The sequence below is a fragment of the Molothrus aeneus genome, chromosome 7 (genome assembly GCF_037042795.1).
Source record: "Molothrus aeneus isolate 106 chromosome 7, BPBGC_Maene_1.0, whole genome shotgun sequence".
Classification (NCBI taxonomy): Eukaryota; Metazoa; Chordata; class Aves; order Passeriformes; family Icteridae; genus Molothrus; species Molothrus aeneus.
In genome coordinates, this window is record NC_089652.1 from 38,482,703 (window position 1) to 38,505,168 (window position 22,466).

Below are 22,466 nucleotides of genomic sequence, written 5' to 3' on the forward strand. Positions count from 1 at the left end.
GAAAAAGCTGCTCTTGTACTTTTTTCTTTTTAAAATCCTCATTTAAAGAGATCCCGGGAAGACACTCAAGACTTCCATGTCACCCCATCCTTAATTAATTGTGATGGGAATTGCAACATCTTAGTGCAGCGAAGTCCAACACAGCAATCCCTATGGGCTGATGTTTTATTGCACTGAAACACAGCACAGCAGATATTGCACACCTCACTGCTTGGGAAATGCTGCAGGGGGGTTAGAAAATACCTGAGAGGATCCAATAAAATATGAAGGTTTGGGTGTCAGAGCAATAAAACAGGAGAGGAAGAATTGCCACTGTTTCCTTTCTGGAAGCCTGGAGCCGGTGACTGCTCCCTGCCCACGGCTCTCCATGTCCTGCACCTGCTCAGCCACCCATCACTTGCCAAGTACCTGTTAAGCCATGTATCACTTTCCTGGAGATCCCAGCTGGCTCTGGGAACACCAGGAGGGAACACTGGATCCTCAGCAGCACCCGGGCACTGCTCACCCTGCTGTCAGACCAGACCAGGGCAGCACCGGTCCTGGCACATCCGTGTTCGCTTCCACTCCTTCCCAAGTCTTACAAACAATGCACTTCATTTGCTCAATGCTACCAGAAAATGTGAATACAACTTGTTCAGACTCTGTTTTGGTTCACAGCACAGAATTATTCTGCTTTTCCATGTAAAGGAAGAGATAAAAGTAGGAATTATGTAATTAGTTTTTCTTCAGTTTAAGAAAGAAAATGTACAGAACATGTTTACTTACACTTTGCAGAAGCGATGAAAAGAGTATCTCCTGCACTTGTAAAGAAGGAGAATCAAAGCTTTTATTAAATAAAAAAAAAATATATATATATACATATATATATATATATACACACACACACACACACACACATATATATATATATATATATATATATATATATATATATATATACACTCAGGGACCTGAAGGTTTGGGTCCTGGTTATTCATCATCACTGAGCCTTCACCCTCTGCCTGATCTTCCTCAGGCATTTGACACAGCAAACACCAGCAGAAACCAAAAGAACAACAAAGGGATGGGAGGGGAAAAACCCCACCAGGCTTTGAGGCTGTTGTGAGACAAATGTGCTCCCCACCTTGGCTGCTTGCATGGCATGGCTCATGGGGGACAGGAACAGCCTGTCCTGGGGATTTAAGAGTCTTTGGAAATAGGTACCACCAGAGAAACCTCTGCCGACTGAAAGCACTTACTGAGTTGGCCAGAAGCTGAGAATTTTGTTTCGTAATTTGTTTTGCTCCACATCAGAACAAAACCAAGATCTACTGAAATTTTGTGCAAAAAAACCCCAAAGGGAATCCACAAACTCCCCGTCACAGGCAGCAGGTCAGCAGTTACCCCTCCCCTTGGTCCTCTGCCTCCCACATCAGTGTCCTGGCTACAGAGCAGCCTTGCACTCCCTTAGTCACACTGCTCATCCAGAAATGCCATAAAACCACCAAAAAATTCTGATCAGGATTATACATTCTGGCAAAAGCATTATATTGTTAGCTGTGGCAATTAGAACAAGAGGTGGAAAATTCCCAAACCGTTCCAAGAAACATTTTATAATTCTTTAGTCACCCCCTCCCCAGATGCTGCTTCCTGTGGCTCAGAAATCAAGCACACAGCAGCCCATAAATCTCCTGGGAAGGTCACATTGCAGTGGGTGGGAGCCTTTCTGATGAGGAGGGTAGTAATGGAACTGCTTGGAGTATTTGAGCATCAGGCATAAGAAGTGTCCAAAGGGGGAGCATTAGTGTAGTTAAAGTTATTTCGTCATGGATGGGTTGGGTTGGAAGGACCTTAAAGGCCACCCTGTTCCACCCCTGCCATGGGCAGGGACACCTCCCACTGTCCCAGGGTGCTCCAAGGCCAGTGTCCAACCCAGCCTGGGACACTGCCAGGGATCCAGGGCCATTCTTTCTACCTAAGCCCAACACACCATATTTCCAGTGGGAAGTCTCCAGTGGCCCAGTTTGGAACCATCTCCCAGGGGAGTGAGAGGAGATTTGCCAGAAACAGCAACAGGGAAACCAAACCATCCACCTGGAATGGCCAAAGGCACCAAACTGGAATAAGGGAGAGGGCCAGAGCCCTTCTCCTAAGGGTTTAATTTGAATTCAAGATCCTCATAAAACAGAGCAGAAGACACTGAGAACATGGAGTTGTGTCAAGTTTCTCATGCAAATTTTTTTTCAAGTGCTTGCAGAGGAGACACAATTGCAGGTTCTCTCACTTCAGCAAACAATTAGAAACAACAAAATACCTTTTTTATTTCCTGATGCCAGTGTCCTTTCTCCCAGTGAAGAGGGGCTCTCACATGTTTTGGATTCCCACAGAATCTCGTCACAAGAGACCTGACAGGGCGGCTGTGCCCAGGTGTGAGCGCGTTCTCAGGGAGAGGGGAAACAACCGAGGCCCTCTGGGCACAGCATCGGTCAGTGCCCGGCCTGGGGCAGGCCAGGGCTGCACCCAGACCTTCCAGGCAGGGAGCAGCTCTGCCCCAGCTCCCGGCCAGCTCCAGCTGCCCTCAGCTCCCTGCGCTGCGCACAGGACACAGCCAAGCCAGCATCACTGCAGGCACTAAAGTGGGATCGCATTTTAAGGCTCCAGGTTTTCCAGAACATTCCAAGAATGAAAAGAGAGTCATGTTGTGAATCTGAAATACCCCTGAAACTTGGGAAAAGGATTTTTGGGTAGTGAAAATTTGAGAAAACTGCTGCAGAGACCCATGGGGGAGGAGATGGGGGCGATGCAAAGTCCTTGACTCCAGCTGGCAGTGCACTAAGGGTGTCATCATCTTTTAAGATCCAAAGAGCAAGCTGACTGCAAGTTTTAATGTCTTTAACCAAGAAATCCCTGGCCTTGCTAGGTATGATTTCCTTCTGGCACAGTTTTTCACAGTTGACACACGGCTTATCTCTGAGCTTGAACAGAAGAACAATACACAGGGATGAGAGGAAGGTATGCGTGGCCTTTTCCATGCTGTGAAAGCCACCAAAAACAACCAAAAAAACCTTTAAAAAAATCTCTCCACAATACCCACAGGAAGAAGAAAAATCCAGGTGTTGAAGCTGAACACAGCATCAGCTTTTCATTTTTTGAGAGGATAATATTTTAGCACAGAAACCAAGACCTGGACTTGCTGACACTGATGCCAGTACCTGAATGCTGCTGGTTTTAGGAGATCAGGTAGTTTGGTGACAGAAGAAGTGGACAGTCACTGCACTGGAGAAGGTGGTCAGTGCTTGGGTGGGGGCTGCAGTTAGAGACAAATTATTAATTACTGATGTTAGATCATTTTTAAAATCCACCTCAGAGGTTCAGACCTGGGAGAGCAGAGCCCCAAGGACGGGATGGGAGCCCCAGGGCTGCACTCTGGGTTCTGACACAGAGCTGAAGGTCACAAAGCGTGACACAGGGCAGCCACTGCGGTGCCAGTCCTGGCCCCAGAGCCCGCGCAGTCGGGCTGGTGCAGAGCAGGGTGAGCCAGGGTCAGTGCCCCAAAGCCCTGGCACATCCCGCCCACAGCACCAGGGGCTGCAGGACAAGGCCACAGAGAAGCTGCACCCTGGGGCAGGTCCCAGCTCTGCTCCTGCAGCCTTTTCCCCCAGGAGGGGCTGCCTGGACACGAGCTGGGTCCAGCAGAGCTCAGCCCTCCCTGGCAGGCTCTGGCTCTGTCCTGGCACAGCTCTGTGGGCCAGGCTCTGAAGGTGCTGGGATTTTCCCTTCTAACTGGGAATGCAAAGCCCAGGTGCTATTCCCAGGTGAGAGCACCCATCACAGTTCCTCAGTAGCTCGACTTTTCCACTTTTCTCACACAAACCTTATCTTTTAAATGTATGCTGTGCTTAAGAGTCTCTCTCTATAAATGGAACAGCACCTGGAATGTCTTTGCTTCCTTTCTCCAGTGCCAACCACTGCGCCAAGGCTCAGCACTTTGTACAGCAGACATTTTGCCTCACAGGGAAGAGAACTGTCCCTATCAAAACAGTTTAATTCAGGTAAATAAAATTCTGGAAGGCTTCATATGGATTTTTGACGGATAATTCCAGCCCAGAAGGCCCACAAGGGAAGTTCCAGCTGAGAGGGAGGAAGCCTTCAGTGACTTCCCTACAGCAACACTAGCTGGAGTGCCTGGCCTTAGGCTGCTCCCAGCAGCTCTCCATCCCCAGGACACCCTGGAGTGCCCCACATTCCTGACCAGTAACAAACCAGCCTTCTGCTTATCGTGGAATCACAGGATGGTTTGGGTTGGAAGGCCCATCCCATTCCCATTCCCCTGCCATGGGCAGGGACACCTTCCACTATCCCAGGCTGCTTCAAACCCCATTGAACCTGGTCTTGGACACTTCCAGGGATCCAGGGGCAGTCACAGCCTCTCTGGGCAACAGAGAAATCCAAACAAAAATCTGCATTTCCCATACCCCTCAAAATTTGACACACCCTTGGATCCATCCAGTCTTCCTGGTGTAACTGCTGGGGATTGTCCCCACCAGCAGGACAGCTGAATCCCACAGGCAGTGCTGCTCATCAGAGCCCTTCTTCCAGGCAGGGCCTCCCCTCAGCAGGCTCAGATCCCAGCTCTGTCCTGGCTGGTGCAGTGCAAACCCGCCAGACACATGAATAATTCAGCAGCAGCAGGGACTGCCGGTGCCATCGCCATAGTAATAAACGCAGCGACACCCTCACTGCAGCAGATTATGTATAAGGATTCCAAATCTCTTTAGAAGATTAGATTTTTGTGGAGGTACTAGAGGAACACTGATTAATGAACACGCCGGAAAGTCGCATGGGAGGCTGGGGTGTTCCCTTCACGTGGAACCTCCCCCACTGCCCAAGCCCTGACGCCTCCAGGGAAAAGCAGCAAGGAATGCTCTCCAGTGACTGCCCAGACACCTGGAGACGAGCTTAAATCACACAGGTAACACTTCCCTGGCTGTCACTGAGTTCTCCCTTCTCTGCCCCACTCCAGCTCCCAAGGGGAGCCCAGCTATGCCCGCTGGCTTTGGGCAGCACAGAGCCTGACTGTCCTCAGCAGTAACTGCACATCAGGACAGCACAGTGGGGCACGACTTATCCCAGCCAAGGGACCAGAACTTGCTAAGAAGTAACTCCCAATGATTACTTTCCTCTTCACCTTCTTGATTCACATTTGCCAAAAAGCGACCCAATTCCAACATATACACTGGCTAACACTTCAAATAGTTCAGTCATTGCCTGGACCAAAAGCACTTCAGTAGCAGGGATGAAAGTGAAGTATGTTTAAAATAAACCCTGGATGCTTTGCTATGCAGAAGGCACTCCTTGGAGCAGCAGCAGTGACCGTGACCTTGCCCTGCACACCCGGGAGTGCACAGGACTCCCAGCACTGACAGACTCTGTTACTCTGCCAGTGGCTTCTCCAGACAATCTCCTTTACCTAACACAGGATAAAGAGTATTACTGGGGTGTTCCTATGGCTTGTGGTTTTATCCCTTTGTCAGTTATCCCCTGTGTGTTCGGAGAAGGGAACGGAGCCCCAGGAGCAGCTGAGGGGGCTGGAAAGGGGCTCAGTCTGGAGAAAAGGAGGCTCAGGGGGAAACTTGTGGCTCTGCACAACTCCCTGACAGGGGGTGGAGAGAGAGCCGTGGTGTTCTTGCTGCAGGCCCCGTATCCTGCAGCATCCCAAGCAACCCCAGCACAGCTCACAGCCAGTACCCAGCGCTGGGGCTGGGAACCCAAACCCAACCCAGAGCTGCTCCCAGCCTGCAGTCAGTGCTGTTCTAGGACACAGCACGTTGCAGAGGATGCTGCAGGGCAAAGAAGAGCTGGAGCAGGTATTTAACAGGACCTACTGCCCAGTAAGATGCTGTGACCCAGAGTGGCAGGGCTGGAGGGACACGGCCCAGCCTCCACCAGCATGGCCAGAGCTGTCACTAACCCTCAGCACAACAGGCTGCTCTCTCCTCCAAGCCCTGCACTGGAAAACACTGGAGAGGTGAAAACTCCAACCAAAAACCTGACCACACACTGCACACTGAACTGCCACCTCTGCCCTGTCCCCACTCTGCAGTGCCACCTCCTGTCACCCCAGCCTGTCCAGACACCCCTGCTGGCCTCACCCCAAGCACCGCCACAAAAACCAGGTGGGAAGCAAGGCAGGCTCAAGTGCTGCTGCCTGTTCCATCAGCTGTTAGAGAAAGGCAGGTGTCCCAGCAGGCACGGGGCACTGCAGAGCTGCAGGCAGTGCCCACTCTCAGCTCCCAGCACTGCTGACTCCCCTTCCACAGCTCCAGTGCAGCCCTGGCTCCCCTGTGGCACAGGCAGCCGTGTCCCAGCCAGCCCAGGGCACGGCTCACACACACACCAATTTAAACCAAAACACATTCAGGCATTTGAATTCCTGTTACAAACTAAGAGAAAAACTCACTGCATCCCACTTTTCCTGGTTTCTTCTCATCACATATAATAGAGACCTGGCAGCTGGTGCCAGCTCAGGCTGCTCTGCAGAGCTGTCTCGCAGCCCCAGATAGCACCTACCCCGCACACTTGGCTGCTGCTGCTCCTCCTGCACTGGGAATGAGGCATTGCACCTGGCTGCAATGGGACAGGGAGCGTGGGGCTGAGCAGGAACAGTTACAGAGGGGCAGCGGAGCAGAACCTGCTAGACCTGAAGTGCTGAAGGGAACCTCAGGGAAGTGTTTCACCCCAGAGAGGAAGCGTGGAGAGGTTGATCCCTGCCCAGAGCCTCGGATCACCTGGGGCATCCCAATCCTATGAATAAAGGAGCTCTTTTCCAAGGGCAAGAGGGAACTCCTGGGCTCCTCCACGGGGTGTAAGGAAGGAGAGGAGTGGATGGAGAGTCCAGGCAGAGGGAAGGCTTGGTGCCCACTGAGCCAACTGCCTCCCAGGGCTGGGGATCCTGACCACAGGAGGGTGGGGGACAGGGACGTGGCCAGGGCCATGTCCAGGGAGAGCCCAGCACCTCCTGCTGCCCCTCTGGGGATCCTGACCAAGGGACAGGGGGACAGGGACGTGGCCAGGGAGAGCCCAGCACCTCCTGCTGCCCTCTGGGGATCCTGACCAAGGGACAGGGGGACAGGGACGTGGCCAGGGAGAGCCCAGCACCTCCTGCTGCCCCTCTGGGGATCCTGACCAAGGGACAGGGGGACAGGGACGTGGCCAGGGAGAGCCCAGCACCTCCTGCTGCCCCTCTGGAGCCTCAGCAGGGCACGAGCAGCCCCCAGGACCCTGCAGGTGCAGCCCAGGCTCCACACAGGGACACCTGATCACTGACAGGCAGTAACACAACTAAAACACTCCCACGTTTGACTTGAAAACATTCTATTTAATTTATACAAATAACTACTAAATAGAAAAAGTAGATTAAAACAAAATAGTTATTTTTCTGGCAGAGTTTAAATGCATATTATATAGCTTAGAAGAAATAAAATGCATTTTCCCCACAGCATTCATGACCTAATATTCTAGTTAACTCCTCCATTGCTTTCCTTTCCCAGATCAGTGAGATGCCAGACGCAAGGTCCTGTGGGAAATGGCTATATATACGTTCCATATTCCAACTGAAAATATGGTACAGACCACACACCTACAAATGTGAAGCACTTAAAATGTGACTATCAAGTTGTAATATGATAATACAGAAAACAATTCATGTTTCAGGTTATATTGTGTTACAAAAACGTCTGTGTAAGAAATCATGAAAGAGGCCACATAAAAATAAGCTTTAACTTTATGCACTTATTTTACAGTTTAAAAAACTGGCAAGTGCACTAGTAATAAATAATTTGCAAGTTTTGGATAAACAAGAAATTCCTAATGTTCAGCATTATTGTAAACATCAGTACACATGTAAAATGCAGCTAAAGTCTGACAGTTACATTTTCAGTTTACCGAATTCTTTTCCTATTACTCAGGCATAGATCAATGCAGGATACAGCCAATCATATTTTTGGCAAGTCATGTCGTTAAAATTAACAGTGACAGTGCAAGTAAGGAATGCAAAGAATTCCTAGTGCAATAAAGAAGAGAAGCACAGGCAATATTGCTGATTAAAATTTACCACTTCCATGTGTTCACCTTGGGAGTGATTAGGAGAATTAAAATAAAATATTAAAAATTTTAAAAAAAAGGGAAAAAAAAGAAACAAACAAAAAAAAAAAAAAGAAAAGAAAAAAGAAAAAAGCTGTTCAAAGCCATTGTTTAATGCCCTGATCTTGTCTTAGGATTTCTCTGTCTTCCTTCAGGCCACCAGCTCAGCCACAGCCCGTCCGGCTGAGTCCCCAGCGCCGCCCCGGCGTGGCCCGGGCAGGGCCCGGGGTCCCCAGCTGCTCCCCAGAGCTCCTGCTCCGAGCAGCCACGGGGACCAGGGCTGGGAACTGCCTGGCCAGAGCCCTCCGGGCCAGCCAGGTGCCTTCCTGCCGGGAGAGCACCACGAGGAGAGGGTCAACAGTCAGCTTTCAGTTTGTCTAAGGAATTGTCAATTTTGGTCAAAGTCTTTTTGATGCGCAGGGCTGTCAGTCTGGCCGAGGGGTTCTGGTACCAGCACTCCTTCATCAGCTTGGCAAGGGACGTCAACGTCTGGGGAGGAACAGAAACCACACAGCACAGGGGTCACTCACAGATAACAAGCCAAGGAACCACCGGCTGGGGCCAAGCAGCCACACAGAGAGGTCTGACTGCCTAATGAACACTCCACCTTCAGGGCTTCACACTAGTTATCAAACACAGAGCTTACATGTTTTGAAAAGTTCCTGAAGTCTGATAACTTGATTAAACCAAGAGCACAACAGGCCCGTGGGCTGACTGGAGTGACCAACTAGTGTAACTTTAAACAACAGCGTCGGGGTTTATTTTCTAATTAAGCAAACACTACACAGAATTTCTCTTCAATGAAACCAACTCCTGCAGACCCATGAAGGCAGCTGAGAAGGTACAGAAGTTCTGACTGTGATTTCATCATGCCCAGCAAGGTTTAACTGGCTGGGCTCCCAGTACAGGGCTACAGGGCACAGTTCCACACCCAAACCTCAGAGATGGGCACTCTGCCTGCCCAACCCTACAGATTTCAAACTGACTTCCACAGCTCCAAGGGCAGCCTGGAGAGGCCAGGCTGATACTGATGAAGAAAAGTCAACTTGAGCATCAGTCTTTCAAAAAGAGCAACAGCCCCTATCTTGTAGGCAGGAAAGCCCAGCATTCTGTTGTCTGTGCTTGTAGGCCACAGAAAGCCCTGGACCAGCTTCTCTCCCCTTCACCTCCCCTGGGAGGGAGAACAGCCACTGGGAAAATCAGCTGTAAGTTTTTTGTAAACCATGTTCCTAAAAGGCCAGTCTGTGAGTGGCTCAGACCTGGCAGCTGTCAGTTTGCCCAGTGCCCCCCAAGCCAGGCCAGCACATCCCACCCTGCCCAGGTGACACTGCTGACAAGGCCATCGAGATCCTCCCCAGGGACTGACAACTGGGAAAGCTTCCATGACAATGCCAGAGAGACCAGCACACACTGACCGGGTCTGAGAACCATCTGTTGGGAATGTTGGGCCTCTGCTGATCCACACAGACCACTTTCCTCATGTCTTCAAAACTGGGGTCGTTCGGAACCAAGTCATAAAAGGGTGGCTTGTAGTCTTCCACGATTCCTGGTGAGACACAAACAGACATCACTCAACGACTGTGACAGTGAACAGCACTTCTGCAGGGACAGAGGGAACACAAAACCCACCTAAAAGGCACAAAAATACTTTAGAACTCAACCCTACAGTGTCATGCAGCCTCCGAACAACAGGACAGCCCTCACTGCCCCAGAAACAGCTTTTTCTACTCAAAACGTTAATTAATTGGCTCATATTGCAAGTCCACAAAGTATGGGCTATACCCACTTTGCAGATGCTGGAGCTGAAAGGAGGAGAAGTAAATCCCTTGCCAAAAGGCCATGCATGTAGCTTTCTGCCTACCAGAAACTGGGATTTCTGCAGATGGAAAAATGTAAGGTCTGCACTGGGGTTTCTAACAGGCTCAACACACACTTTGGTGATTCTGGAATTCCTGAAGGAGTCCAGTAAGCATGTCAGCATCCACAGACCCTCAAGTTGGTGCTTCAAAGCATTTCATTCCCTGCTATGAAAACAGTAAAATCCCCAGGGTAACTGGCACCACATGCCATCACAAAACCAAGCACCCAAGAGCCTGTGGCATTCAGGAGTTCAATGCATCTTCATAAAATCACAAACTGGTTTGGGTTGGAGGCACCCTCCAGCCCATCTCATTCCACCCCTGCCATAGGCAGGGACACCTTCCACTGTCCCAGGTTGCTCCAAGCCCCATCCAGCCTGGTCTTGAAACGCACAACCTGGCCATGTCCTGGGGTTTGGCACTGAAACCAGAGTTTGTGTGTGTGCTGCCCCAGCCCGTCACCCACCCACAGAACACTGCCAGGCTGGAGCCCCTCTGCCTGCTCCCCAGGACACATGTGGAGCTCTGATTCCTCACTGGATCAGGCTCACCAACCACCTGCAGGGAGCCCAGCCTTCTCAGGAAGCCAATTTACAAACTGGTGTTCAAAGACAGGCATCTGGGTCAGCAGTGTGGAAAAAGCCGGAGCTAATGAGGCCCTCTGTGTCCAGCAGGAACATCAAATAGCTGCTGCTGACAGAAATTCCACAGACTGAAATCTGCTGTCCCACAGCCAGACATGAAATCCAGAAGAATCTCTGCTGCTTTGGATACCCTGAAACTGGAAAGAGGTTCTCAATCTTTCCTACAGCAGTTGAATTTTAGTTTTCCTGTTCTATTGGAGATGAAGATCAAAGTCCCATAGATATTCCTGTGCATACCCTGCAAAAGTCTGTAAAAGTCTGTAAAAGGGAAACAGGAGATTACAAGTGCCTTGGAGAACAGTAGGGTAATTTGGAGACCTGGCTACCCAAGCAAGTTCCCAGCCTGCAGTTTGCCTGGTGCTATTCTGACATGGACACAGGACAAGTGACATGTGCTGCATAAAGCAGCATCGCCCACCCTCCTCCTCAGAGCACTTCCCAACTGCAGCTACCAAATATCACCTGCTGGGCTGAATTCCTATCTTAAGCATCCACTCTAGTGTGAGACCTCATGGCCCTTGCTGCCACACCTGTCCTGCAGGTAAGGCCAGGGCCTGGCAGGAGACCAACACGCAGATCTGGCTGCCACAGAGCTCTGAACGCACTCCCAGGGCACGAGGATATCACAGATGAACTTTCTCTCTTCTGGCTGTCACTCACTATTGTCATGTGCTCTTTCCCAAGCACGGGGCACACAGCTGGCTGCTGCAGAGACACGCAGTACTGAAGACAAAGGAAGCAGGCTGGCCTTTACTCCAGTGCTGCCTGTGGAGTCCCCGAGCTCTGTCCAGCCTGGCGGGAGCCCTCAGCGGTGCCAGGGGCCACTCAACCTCTGTCCCACAGTGTGTCCCTGCCCCGTGACACGTTGCCCTGGCCTGCTGCCGGGGAGACCCGGCGCCCCCAGCACAGCCCACAGCCTGGGCACAGCTCACAGCCTGGGCACAGCTCACAGCCTGGGCACAGCTCACAGCCTTGGCACAGCCCACAGCCTCGGCACAGCCCACAGCCCGGGCACAGCCCACAGCCTGGGCACAGCCCACAGCCTGGGCACAGCCTGGGCACAGCCTGGGCACAGCCTGGGCACAGCCCGGGCACAGCCCACAGCCTGGGCACAGCCTGGGCACAGCCCGGGCACAGCCCACAGCCTGGGCACAGCCTGGGCACAGCCCGGGCACAGCCTACAGCCTGGGCACAGCCCACAGCCCGGGCACAGCCTGGGCACAGCCCACAGCCTGGGCACAGCCTACAGCCTGGGCACAGCCCACAGCATAGCCCACAGCACAGCCTGGGCACAGCCTGGGCACAGCCCACAGCCTGGGCACAGCCTGGGCACAGCCCACAGCCTGGGCACAGCCTGGGCACAGCCTGGGCACAGCCCACAGCCTGGGCACAGCCCACAGCCTGGAGGTGACTGCTGTCACTCCCAGCACCCTCCTGCCCTCCTGGAGCCCCTTCAGGCCCTGGCAAGGGCTCTGAGCTCTCCCTGGATCCTTCTCCAGGTGAGCACCCCCAGCCCCCAGCCTGGCTCCAGAGCAGAGGGGCTCCAGCCCTGGGACATGTGCACAGCCCTGAGGTGATTTTAAGCCCAGCCTGTCCTGTGCATGCACAAATCTCACTGCTGAACCCAACACAAAGCACAGCAGCAGCTCCAGCCTCGCACAGGGAACAACGATCAGGGATCCTCTGAGCTTCTGGTGTCACTGTGGAACAAGAGCAGAGCCCTGGGAACAACCATGACAACTCCCAAGGATGTGAGCTGTGAGTGCCAGGCACCAGGTAAGTGCTGAACCAAGGGAGCACATTCCAAGAGCAGGGGACACTCTCCAGGGAACCAGCACTGCTCCATGTGAAGAGAGGCAAACTCAGCTTTGGGGACTGAAATCACATTCTGAGTACAGAGAAAATGCTGGCTGGCGCCTACTGCAGCACACAGACAACACACAAGTACTTCTATGTGCCAAAGGAGTTTCCTTTCACATTTTCCTCCTCATACTAAACAAGAAAATACCAAGAACCACTGCGTCACCTGGAAGATCATTGGGTAAGTTTTTAAAAATAAAAAAATTAAATTAGAATAAATAAATAAAACTTAAGAACTACCAGACTTAGCAGTCACATTAGAACAACTTCAAGGTTTCTGTGAGCTGAAGCACTAAATCAGGCTGAGTCACTGGAAGGCTGTCCACAAGCCCAGGAGAGCACAGGGAGCTGATGAGTGCCTCTGGCCCCCTAAGATACCACCCTGCCTTGCTCCTGCAGGCCCACTCCCAATGCCAAAGTCTCACTGCAAAGCAAACAGGGTTATCAGAGTGACCAGCAATGATTCCCACACAGCTCAACACACAGAGGCCAGGGAAGATGTTTACTCCATCCCAACCAGTGCAAGGGCATGGAATTACTTACAGCAACAGCCAGGCGTACAGAGGAACTGGTTCTGTGCAATTAGTGTCACCAGCACCTGAAACTTCAGCTGTCCTGATGTGATCAATGCAGGGACAGATCTGCACCACCTTAAGTGTGTCCATGGTGGCACAGAGCTCACTCAGAATCAAATTCCCAGAGCAGGTACCTATCAGCAGGTAGGTCTGCAGTCCCATGAGATCCATACCAACCTGGTGAAGCTGCCAGCACCTTCCACCATTTCTTCAGGTAAAGCCTCTGTGTGCTGCAGCTGCCGCAACAGTACCTGTGTCCAGTACCAGAACTGTACCTGTGCACAGGCCAGTGCTACTTTCCAACTTGGTAAAGCAAAAGCAATCCTGAATTCTGATACCTTCTGCACTGCCTTTCTTTCTGTCTTTTATAGGGCTTGTCATGAGAAACTAAAACCTACAAATATTCACTATGGTTTAATGACACAAGGAAGGATAGAGACCTGGTGATCTAAAATTTTAACTTAGCTATTTGATATGAATTATGTCTCACCAGGCCTTAGAATGAGCAGGGCACTCTGTTCTCTGCCTTGACAGCAGTGGCAGCAGGAATCCTCACTGCACCCAACACAGCAAGAGCTTCCCCAGCGTTTCAGGGATGGAAGCACTGTGGGGCCCGTTCCTGTGCGCTCTGGGCAGGTGCCTGGCTGTGCACTGCCCCTTGGGGAGCTCTCCCAGAGCCACGGGCAGCAGCCCAGCACTCACCGTTGCTGACCATGCGCCTGGCCACCTCCCAGAGCACCAGCCCGAAGGCCCAGATGTCCACGCGCTTGTAGGAGTCAAAGCAGTCGGCCTGGATGGACTCGTCCAGCACCTCCGGGGCCATGTAGCGCTTGGTGCCCACGCGGGGATTGTTCCCCACGTCCAGCTGGTTTGTGCTTTGGGAATGCATCACTGCAAGGCCTGAAGGACAGGAAAAACAAGGCACTGTTAGGTCCCCTTCAGCTGCAGCAGCACACGCCCAAAGGCCCGGGAGCAGCGACCCCGTCAGAGGGTTTGGGAAAGAGGAGCCAAGGGCCCAGCTGGCCAAAGACCAACAGGGTCAGCTCCAAACTTGCCAGCAAAACCAGCCCCTGGGGCCACAGACAGGCCCGTTATCTCCTAAGGGATTATCATCAAGCATTTTATTGCACTCTTGCAAAACCTTGTCATGAAGTGTTTTGCAGCCACTGGATGTCCCCAGCACTCCGGGCACGGATACGCAGAGGCCAAACAGCTGCTGCTTAGAACAAAACAATTTTACACAGCATTCAAGTTTATTTATAGACCTTTTGGGTAGGTGGATGCACCCGAACTGTGGGGAAAGGCAGAGAAAAACACTGCACGAAGGATACACACAAGTTAAAAAAATAAAGCTGGAAAACAAAAACACTGTATTTGCAGCAGCTTGAAAAATAAACATCCTCAAGCAGATCTAAAATGAGTCAGACAAAACCACTCTACCTGGTTTCTACTAATTACTAAACATTTAAGCAGAGAACATTATGTGAGGGACCAAATTACTGTAAATTTGGAAACACACAGAGCACTCATTTGGCCACGGTAAACAGAGAGCACTGCAAATTGAGGAGCAGTGGGTGCATGGCAGAGCCAAGCGACAGGGAGGGCAATGCAAACTCTCCCTAATTTCCTCAACAAATCTTCTAAGAATGACATAAACTATTTACATTTAACAGGAGTTTATTTTAGGTGAACCTTAAAAGGCTTTTTACCTCAGTCCCACAAAAACTAACCTATCACCAGATCATTCATTTGCCTTTCTTTCCAAAGAACAGTCTGTTCTTTAACGTAATAAAAATTTGAAAAACACTTTTCTACTATTCAAATGTACTTCAAGATATTTCAAGCTGATAAGAATATGCTTATGGCCCCTCTAGAAAGATCACAGAATACTTTGGGTTGGAAGGGATCTTAGAGTTCATCCAGTTCCACCCTGCCGTGGCAGGGACACCTTCCCCTGTCCCAGGTGCTCCCAGCCCCAGGGTCCAGCCTGGCCTGGGGCACTGCCAGGGATCCAGGGGCAGCCCCAGCTGCTCTGGGCACCCTGTGCCAGGGCCTGCCCATCCCCACTGTAAAACACTGCCTACATTTAATGTAAACTGACCTTCTTCCAGTTTCAAACCACCTCCCCTTGGCCTATCACAAGCACTGCTGAAATGTTTGTCCCCACCCTTCTTAGGGACACCTTATGTACCATCTCATGACCCCAGACTGATGAGAAGTCTGCTCCCAGATCCAAGTACTTCTGTCAAATACTGCCACACACACTTTTATGTGCTATTTTAAATTCGCATTAGATTATATTATACAGTATGTATGGTTTATAGTTTTTCCTTAAAAAAAGCTTGCAACAGCAAACAAAGGTCAGAAACCACATTTCCTGGCCAACTCTGAAAACATCAGGACTTCAGAGAACACTTTGATAAAAATCATAAAACTTCACCCAAACTGAGCAAAACAGACTGCAGAGGCTGACAGGTCAAGGTTTGCAGCTGAGGGAGGCCAGTCAGCACCCCACACACCCAGGGCAGGCAGGGGGGCCAGGAGAGAGTGCTGTGACCATCACAGGGCATCCCTGCCGCGTGGGAGCTGGGCAGCAGAGCCTGCCCACCAGGGGCTCTGCAGGCCTGGGGGCACTGAGCCCACGGCAGAGCAGCTCCTGCTGCCAGAGCCAGCCCTAAATAGGGACCCAGTGCTGTGACAGGGCCATGGAGCAGCTCCTGCTGTCAGAAACAGAGACCCAGTGCTGTGACAGGGCCCGTGGAGCAGCTCCTGCTGTCAGAAACAGAGACCCAGTGCTGTGACAGGGCCCGTGGAGCAGCTCCTGCTGTCAGAGCCAGCCCTAAACAGGGACCCAGTGCTGTGACAGGGCCATGGAGCAGCTCCTGCTGTCAGAGCCAGCCCTAAACAGGGACCCAGTGCTGTGACAGGGCCCGTGGAGCAGCTCCTGCTGTCAGAAACAGGGGCCCAGTGCTGTGACAGGGCCTGTGGAGCAGCTCCTGCTGTCAGAGCCAGCCCTAAACAGGGGCCCAGTGCTGTGACAGGGCCTGTGGAACAGCTCCTGCTGTCAGAACCAGCCCTAAACAGGGACCCAGGGTGTGACAGGGCCTGTGGAGCAGCTCCTGCTGTCAGAAACAGGGACCCATGGTGTGACAGGGCCTGTGGAGCAGCTCCTGCTGTCAGAAACAGGGACCCAGTGCTGTGACAGGGCCCGTGGAGCAGCCAGCCCTGCGTGCTGTCCCACAGAGCTGCCCAGCTCAGGCCCAGCCAGGCACCTGCACGGCTTTGGGAGGACAAAGGCAGAACTGGGCAGGAATGAGTGACATCCACCCCTGGGCTCTGTCACACAGCACTCTGAGCCAGCCACTGCTGCTCCTGCAGCTCCTGACCCTGCGGTGCCACAGCAGCCCCCGGCTCTGGATCCTCACAGGCAGGGACCAGGGGGGGAAACAAGACAGAGCCTCATAGAAGGAAGGGCAGGAATGCGTGCCAGAAGCAACAAATTCTTTGGTCAGTTTCCCTTATGAAGGGGGAAGATAGGAAAAATGTGACAGGTATACGTCTGAGGAGTTCACATTTTAAAAAAATAGCTATTTTAACCACCATAAAAACTAATCAGGAGGTGTTTACTGCTGTGCTCTCTTAGAAAAATCTCTCAGACCTCTGAAACCTCTAGGTAAATAGTGTAATATATTTCACTGTACCAGTGCCATGTCAATCAATGCCTGGACATGCTGCACCTCCTCAGAGTGAACTACAAATTTATTTAAAAGTCAGTCTCTGACACTTTGTATTTTCAATTTACTGCTGCATTTGTTAGTATTCCCACAGCAAACTTCCAGAGGCCCAAGTATGTGGCTTTTATGTTTTCCCTGTCTGTACATCTCAAGTCCCTCAGGCACAAGTGACAGAAACTATGCAGTAGAATTATTATGTAAAAATTCCCATCTCCTGATACACTTTTTGCCTAGGCAATGGTGCCCCAATACAGTTCTACCACTATTTCCTCCCTTGTCTGCAGAGAAAAGCAAAAAAAAATTTATGGTCAGACATCCCTCCAAGGGAACAAGCCACCCTGCAGTGACTGCTCCTCAGCACCCGTGCATCGTGCTTCAACTCCAAACCAGCTTCTGGGCCCACAGAACGCTCTGCACGACTCGAGCTGACAGAGCTACGGCACGGGGACAGCGAGCACACGGCTCAGGCTGTCTGTGGGAGCACACACACTGTCTCCGAGATGAGGTCTAACCCCTGCATCCTCAGGGATCCGGGAATGGGATCGAACAACGGAAACCCGGGAAATGGCCCCAAAAGCGTGGCTGGGCTGCAGGCGCCACCTGGCGGCCGCGGCGGGCGCTGCGGGGAGCACCCGCGAGGGAGCGGCAGCGCCGGGGGACAGGACAGGGACAGGACGGGGGTCACGGACAGGGGACACGGACCGGGATCGCTGTGGATCACGGACAGGGCAGCAGACAGGGACAGGACAGGGGTCACTGTGGGCATATGGACAGGGGACACAGACAGGAGTCATTGCGGGTCACAGACAGGGGACAGGACAGGGGTCACAGACAGGGGTCACGGACAGGGGTCACTGTGGGCACACGGACACGGGTCACGGACAGGGGTCACTGTGGGCACACGGATAGGGGTCATGGACAGGGGTCACTGTGGGCACACGGATAGGGGTCACTGCAGACTCTCAGACAGGCTCACAGGCAGGGGTCACTGTGGGCACACAGACAGGGGTCACGGGCAGGGGTCACTGTGGGCACACGGACAGGGGTCACTGTGGGCACACAGACAGGGGTCACGGACAGGGGTCACTGTGGGCACACAGACACAGCTCACGGACAGGGGTCACTGTGGGCTCTCAGACAGGGCTCACGGGCAGGGGTCACTGTGGGCACACGGACACACTGCCCCCAGGCCCACAGCACCCCTCGCTCCCTCAGCCGCAGCCACCCAGGCCCCTGGCTCGGCAGGAGCAGGGCTGCACTCACCCAGGTCGGCGATGCAGCACTGCCCGTTCTTCTTGACGAGGATGTTCTTGCTCTTGAGGTCGCGGTGGGAGATGGCCGGCTTGCCCTGCGTGCCAAAGATCTCGATGTGCAGGTGCGCCAGGCCGCTGGCGATGGACAGCACGATGCGCAGGCAGCTCACCGTGTCCAGCGTGGTCAGCTGCAGGTAGTCATAGAGAGAGCCCATCTCGTGGTAGTGTGTGATCAGCCACAGCTGCGTGCTCGAGTTCCTGGAAGTCATATCGGACGCAATAAAACCTACAGGGAGAGGAAGAAGGAGAAACAAGAAAATGAACGGACAGAGCTCCTTCAAGACTCCCGAGGAAAGCAGCTCAGCTAGGCAGAGCAGGTGCTGATAATGCCAAGGTGGTGGGTGTGCCCCGTACAGCCCATCCACCCAGGAGCTGGACTCAAAGATCCCCGCAGGTCCCTTCCAGCTCTGAATATTTGTGACAAGGTGGATCAGTGCTGCTGGCCCCTCTTGCAATGCACAGCCTGTTTAATTACAGCTGTACTGCGGACAACTGCAGGTACCACTGTGCTGAAAGCAAATGCTGGAACTCCACATCTATTCACAAGAACCCATTTACATATTTGTCAGTCACATCAAAAAACTACTTGTTAGGACCACACACTTTAAAAATATTTTTATTTTTCCTTCTTTTTGAAGGACCTGGGGGTGGGGAAGTTCCCAGTCAAGCAGAAAGACCCCAAGTCATAGCACATTTGCTGCTGCCCACTTGAGAGGGTCACACTGGAAAGCAGAAACACCTCAAACCTCAAGCCAGGAATAACCATTTCCATTTTTAGAGTCCCCAGGCAGCTAGTGCAGGCTGCTGAGAAAAGGGTTAAATGTGTGGCCCAACCACAATGATCTTCTATGAAGAAACAGAGAAAATTTCCTGTTCAAAACTCATGACCTTAAGAACTGCCTTCAGAAACATCATGTCTTAAAACTGAACCCCAAATTCAGGGCAAGCTCCCTTCCGGTCACCTCTGCATATATCCACAGTGACCTCAACAGATTTAGCTGGGAACAACAGAAGTTTTATTCCCAAGTCAAAGGAGCAAATCATGCTTATGAGAAGCTCACATACATTTGTCAGAAAGAATATCCACTGCCTTGTGCTCAATGTGACGTTTCTGTAATCTATGATATTGTTTAATATTGCATCTAAAAAACGTCCCTAAAATAGCCAATGAATTTGACAGTCATCAAGAAAGTCTAAACACAGGCAGAGCACCAAGGAAAATATGCAATGTAATTTCAGCCAAGTCACTTGCTCTCTTGGGAAGGGAAGTTCAATAATTCACATTTCAGGAGGCCACCAAATTATTTTTGTAGTAACAAAGGAACTGCTTCAGGAAACACACAGATGTCTAGCAGAGTGAGCTAGAGAGCCAGGGAACGTTCTCTGACAGGAAGCAAGAATAAGGAGCCAAAGGAAAATTGATTGAAGACAGATCTTGGGTGAGGCAGTGTCAGCACTCAAAATGTGCTGCTGCTTTTATTTGCAGAGGTGGCACACCAGTGACAGAAGGGCACATCTATCAGGAATCAAAGGGCTGCTTAAACCTCAGACATGGCTCAACACAACAAAGCCACTTTCCCAGTTCTCAGAACCAAGCACATGAGGTATGAGTGATGCACAAGGTTCATTTACTTTCCTATTTACAGGGAAAAGGATACATCATGCAGCTATAACTGAAGTTTAAACACCAAAAGCACTTACTCTCAACCTGAGCAGAACAGTTAAACAGAAGAGAATGCTGGATTCATATTACACTGTACTTAGCCATAAGGAAAAGTATTCAAATCCCTAAATCTCATTATAAACTCCTCCCCACCTTTTCTCCCTCCATTTCTGCAGGGAACCAGACACAGCTCCACCAGAGCTTCCAGAACTGACGCACTGGGCAGGACTCTGCCATGAGAGCTGCAGGAGTCAGTCCCTTCCACAGGGCTCTGTGGCACCTCCACTGCTTTCTGTGTGCTCAGCTGCCAACACCTGGCTCATCTGGCTGATTAAGTGCTTCCTGCTGGAATACTGCAGAGCAGCCAGTCACAGCTGCTACAACACATTCCCCATTTGAGACTCAGCCCCTCCTGCAAGTCTCTCCCTGAGAATTTCTCTTCAGCCATTTATCACAAGAACCCAGAGACTGCGAGCTGCCTGGTGAGCGTGCAGTGCTTCACAGCTGACCTGTCCAGGTAACTCACCTTTACACCAGACACACCAGGATATGGAATGTGCTTGTCCTACTTACCTAAAATATTCTCATGCCGCAGCAGTACAGTGTTGTACAGCTCAGTTTCCCTGAACCAGGACTTTTCATCCCTAGAAGAGAAGATCTTCACAGCAACATTTTCTCCTTGCCACTGACCCCTCCAAACTTCTCCATAACGGCCCTTTCCTGGTGGGGGAAAAACACAGGAGAAGCTGTGAACTAACAAACAGCCTTCAGCAGGCAGAACGCGACTGTCATGAACCAAGCACCACACCTGGTGTCTGATCTCCCCTGCCTGCACTTCTTGCCACTGGAGCCAGCTGTGCTCCAGCACCCCTCATTTTCCCTGGCTGCTTTGCCTGCAAGCCCTGGGAGTGTGGATCTCCCCTCCCTGCACACCAGTGCAGCACGAGGGGTTTGAACTGGGAGGTGTCACCATTCACCACCAGCAATCAAAGTGCTTTTGCAGCTGAAGGGACTTAGGCAGCACATGGCAAGGTCAGTGTGCACAACACAGAGCTGTGAATTCTGCAGCAAGGAGGACAGGAAGGAAATGTAATGCTGGGGATACAGCCCTTACATTTCTATTCCATCATCACTCCTTGCAAAATGATGATTTAAAGAAAACAAAAACCCAAACCCATCCACAAACAAAAAAAGGATTAAAAACCACCAGCCCCACCAAAACCAAGCCCTTTCCTGTGGAGAGCAGAACATACTGTCTGCAAGCCAAGCTTTTTACCCCAATAGCTTCCTCACCTCTTCAGTGCCTGTACAGCATCTTGGCTCAATGTCAATGCCCCCAGGTATCTTTGACCCAAATGCCTCCTAAACTCAATTAATAACAGAAATATGCTGAAGAAAAATGTAATGAATCCTTGAAAGTAACACTAAAGCTCTACAAAAAACTAAAGAGGCAGAAGACACTGACCTACACACTCCACAAGTGTGATCTGGCGAGCCACCGTTCTTTGCACCAAGAAGGGAAGTCCAGAGCCACTTCCAGATGTGCAGGAATGGTCCAACAAATCCTGTGCAGAAGGAAAAGCACGAGTTTAGGACCCATGAGAAACCCCATTTTTCCCTGTTTACATGCACCAAGGACAGGTTAGGTTAAAGCTCAGGGGTATCTCTGTGGCTCTGGGGATGCCATTTGGTCACTCAGGGTCAGAGCATTTGTTTAGTCAGTCATTATTTCTCTAATAAGTGTAATAAATATATGACAACAGCTGTCTGTGCACTGGAAGCCCACTCCTGGCATACCAGCTATCCTCTGTCATGAGATTCTGCCCTTTTTCAGCACTTCTTTTACTTACCCTTATGTCCTCTCAGCTCTGTTTCTGATACCTATTCCAGCCTGGTGCCGGCATTTAAAACCAAAACCAGTTTTCAAATAAATGAGGTGAAGGGATTTTCCAGCATCACCTACACAAGATCTGCCATTGATACTCCAAAAAAAAATTCTGTAACAAATCTTTCTTAAAAGCTTTATCACTTTCTGGTATTTTTAGTGCATAGAAAGCAGACTTTGGGCTGTAAGCTTATAATAAACATGAATAAGATACTGATAGAATGTTAAAATCCCATTAGCCTTGTAAAATGCTAATGCCCAGCTACTTTTACAGCCAGGAGTTTTGTATTAGTTCAAAGCATTAACTATTGCTGGACTCTTTATTTACAAAGGAAAATAGGATAAAAAAGCCTAAGTGTAATCTACTTTCTATTATTTCCAGAAAACTGCATTGCAGCACTTGGACCAGATATCCATGAAATCTCATTTCTTCTACGAACCTCTTAACGAGTGCTCAAGAAAAAGAATCTGGGAGTGACAGAGACTACTTTACTTTTTAACCCAAACTAAGGGCTCATTTTCCTTCCTGCTTGCATCAGAGGCAAAACAAGAGCAACAAAACCAAATAAACATCCCCAAACTTATCTACAGCAACTGTAAAAACAAGATTTGAAGAGGCCAGAGCTCCTTCCACTAAGCAGCTTAGGGCTTTAAGCACTTGCTACACTGCAGAGACTAATCCTAAATGTAAACTTATCTAATGTGTGACAAAACCAGTGACTTAAAACACAATGGACAAGAAAAATCTGGAATCTAGAAGACTTGCTGCTTAGATGACCGTTTAGGCACAGGAGCTGTCAATTACGTTCTGT

The 22,466-nt window shown here is 50.9% G+C and overlaps 1 protein-coding gene across 2 annotated transcripts in view; it reads right to left on the reverse strand.

Moving 5' to 3' along the window:
• Positions 1-7,336: 7,336 nt before the first annotated feature.
• Positions 7,337-22,466, reverse strand: part of ACVR1 (activin A receptor type 1) — a 45,779-nt gene continuing 30,649 nt past the window's right edge. For both annotated transcript variants that reach the window (XM_066553515.1, XM_066553516.1), the window contains exons 5-10: positions 21,235-21,334; positions 20,343-20,489; positions 18,057-18,332; positions 13,762-13,959; positions 9,537-9,667; positions 7,337-8,610 (exon numbers count right to left, since the gene is read on the reverse strand). In XM_066553515.1, coding sequence (XP_066409612.1) covers positions 8,476-8,610; positions 9,537-9,667; positions 13,762-13,959; positions 18,057-18,332; positions 20,343-20,489; positions 21,235-21,334 — 987 coding nt within the window. In that variant the 3' untranslated portion in view covers positions 7,337-8,475. The remainder of the gene's footprint in view (positions 8,611-9,536; positions 9,668-13,761; positions 13,960-18,056; positions 18,333-20,342; positions 20,490-21,234; positions 21,335-22,466) is intronic.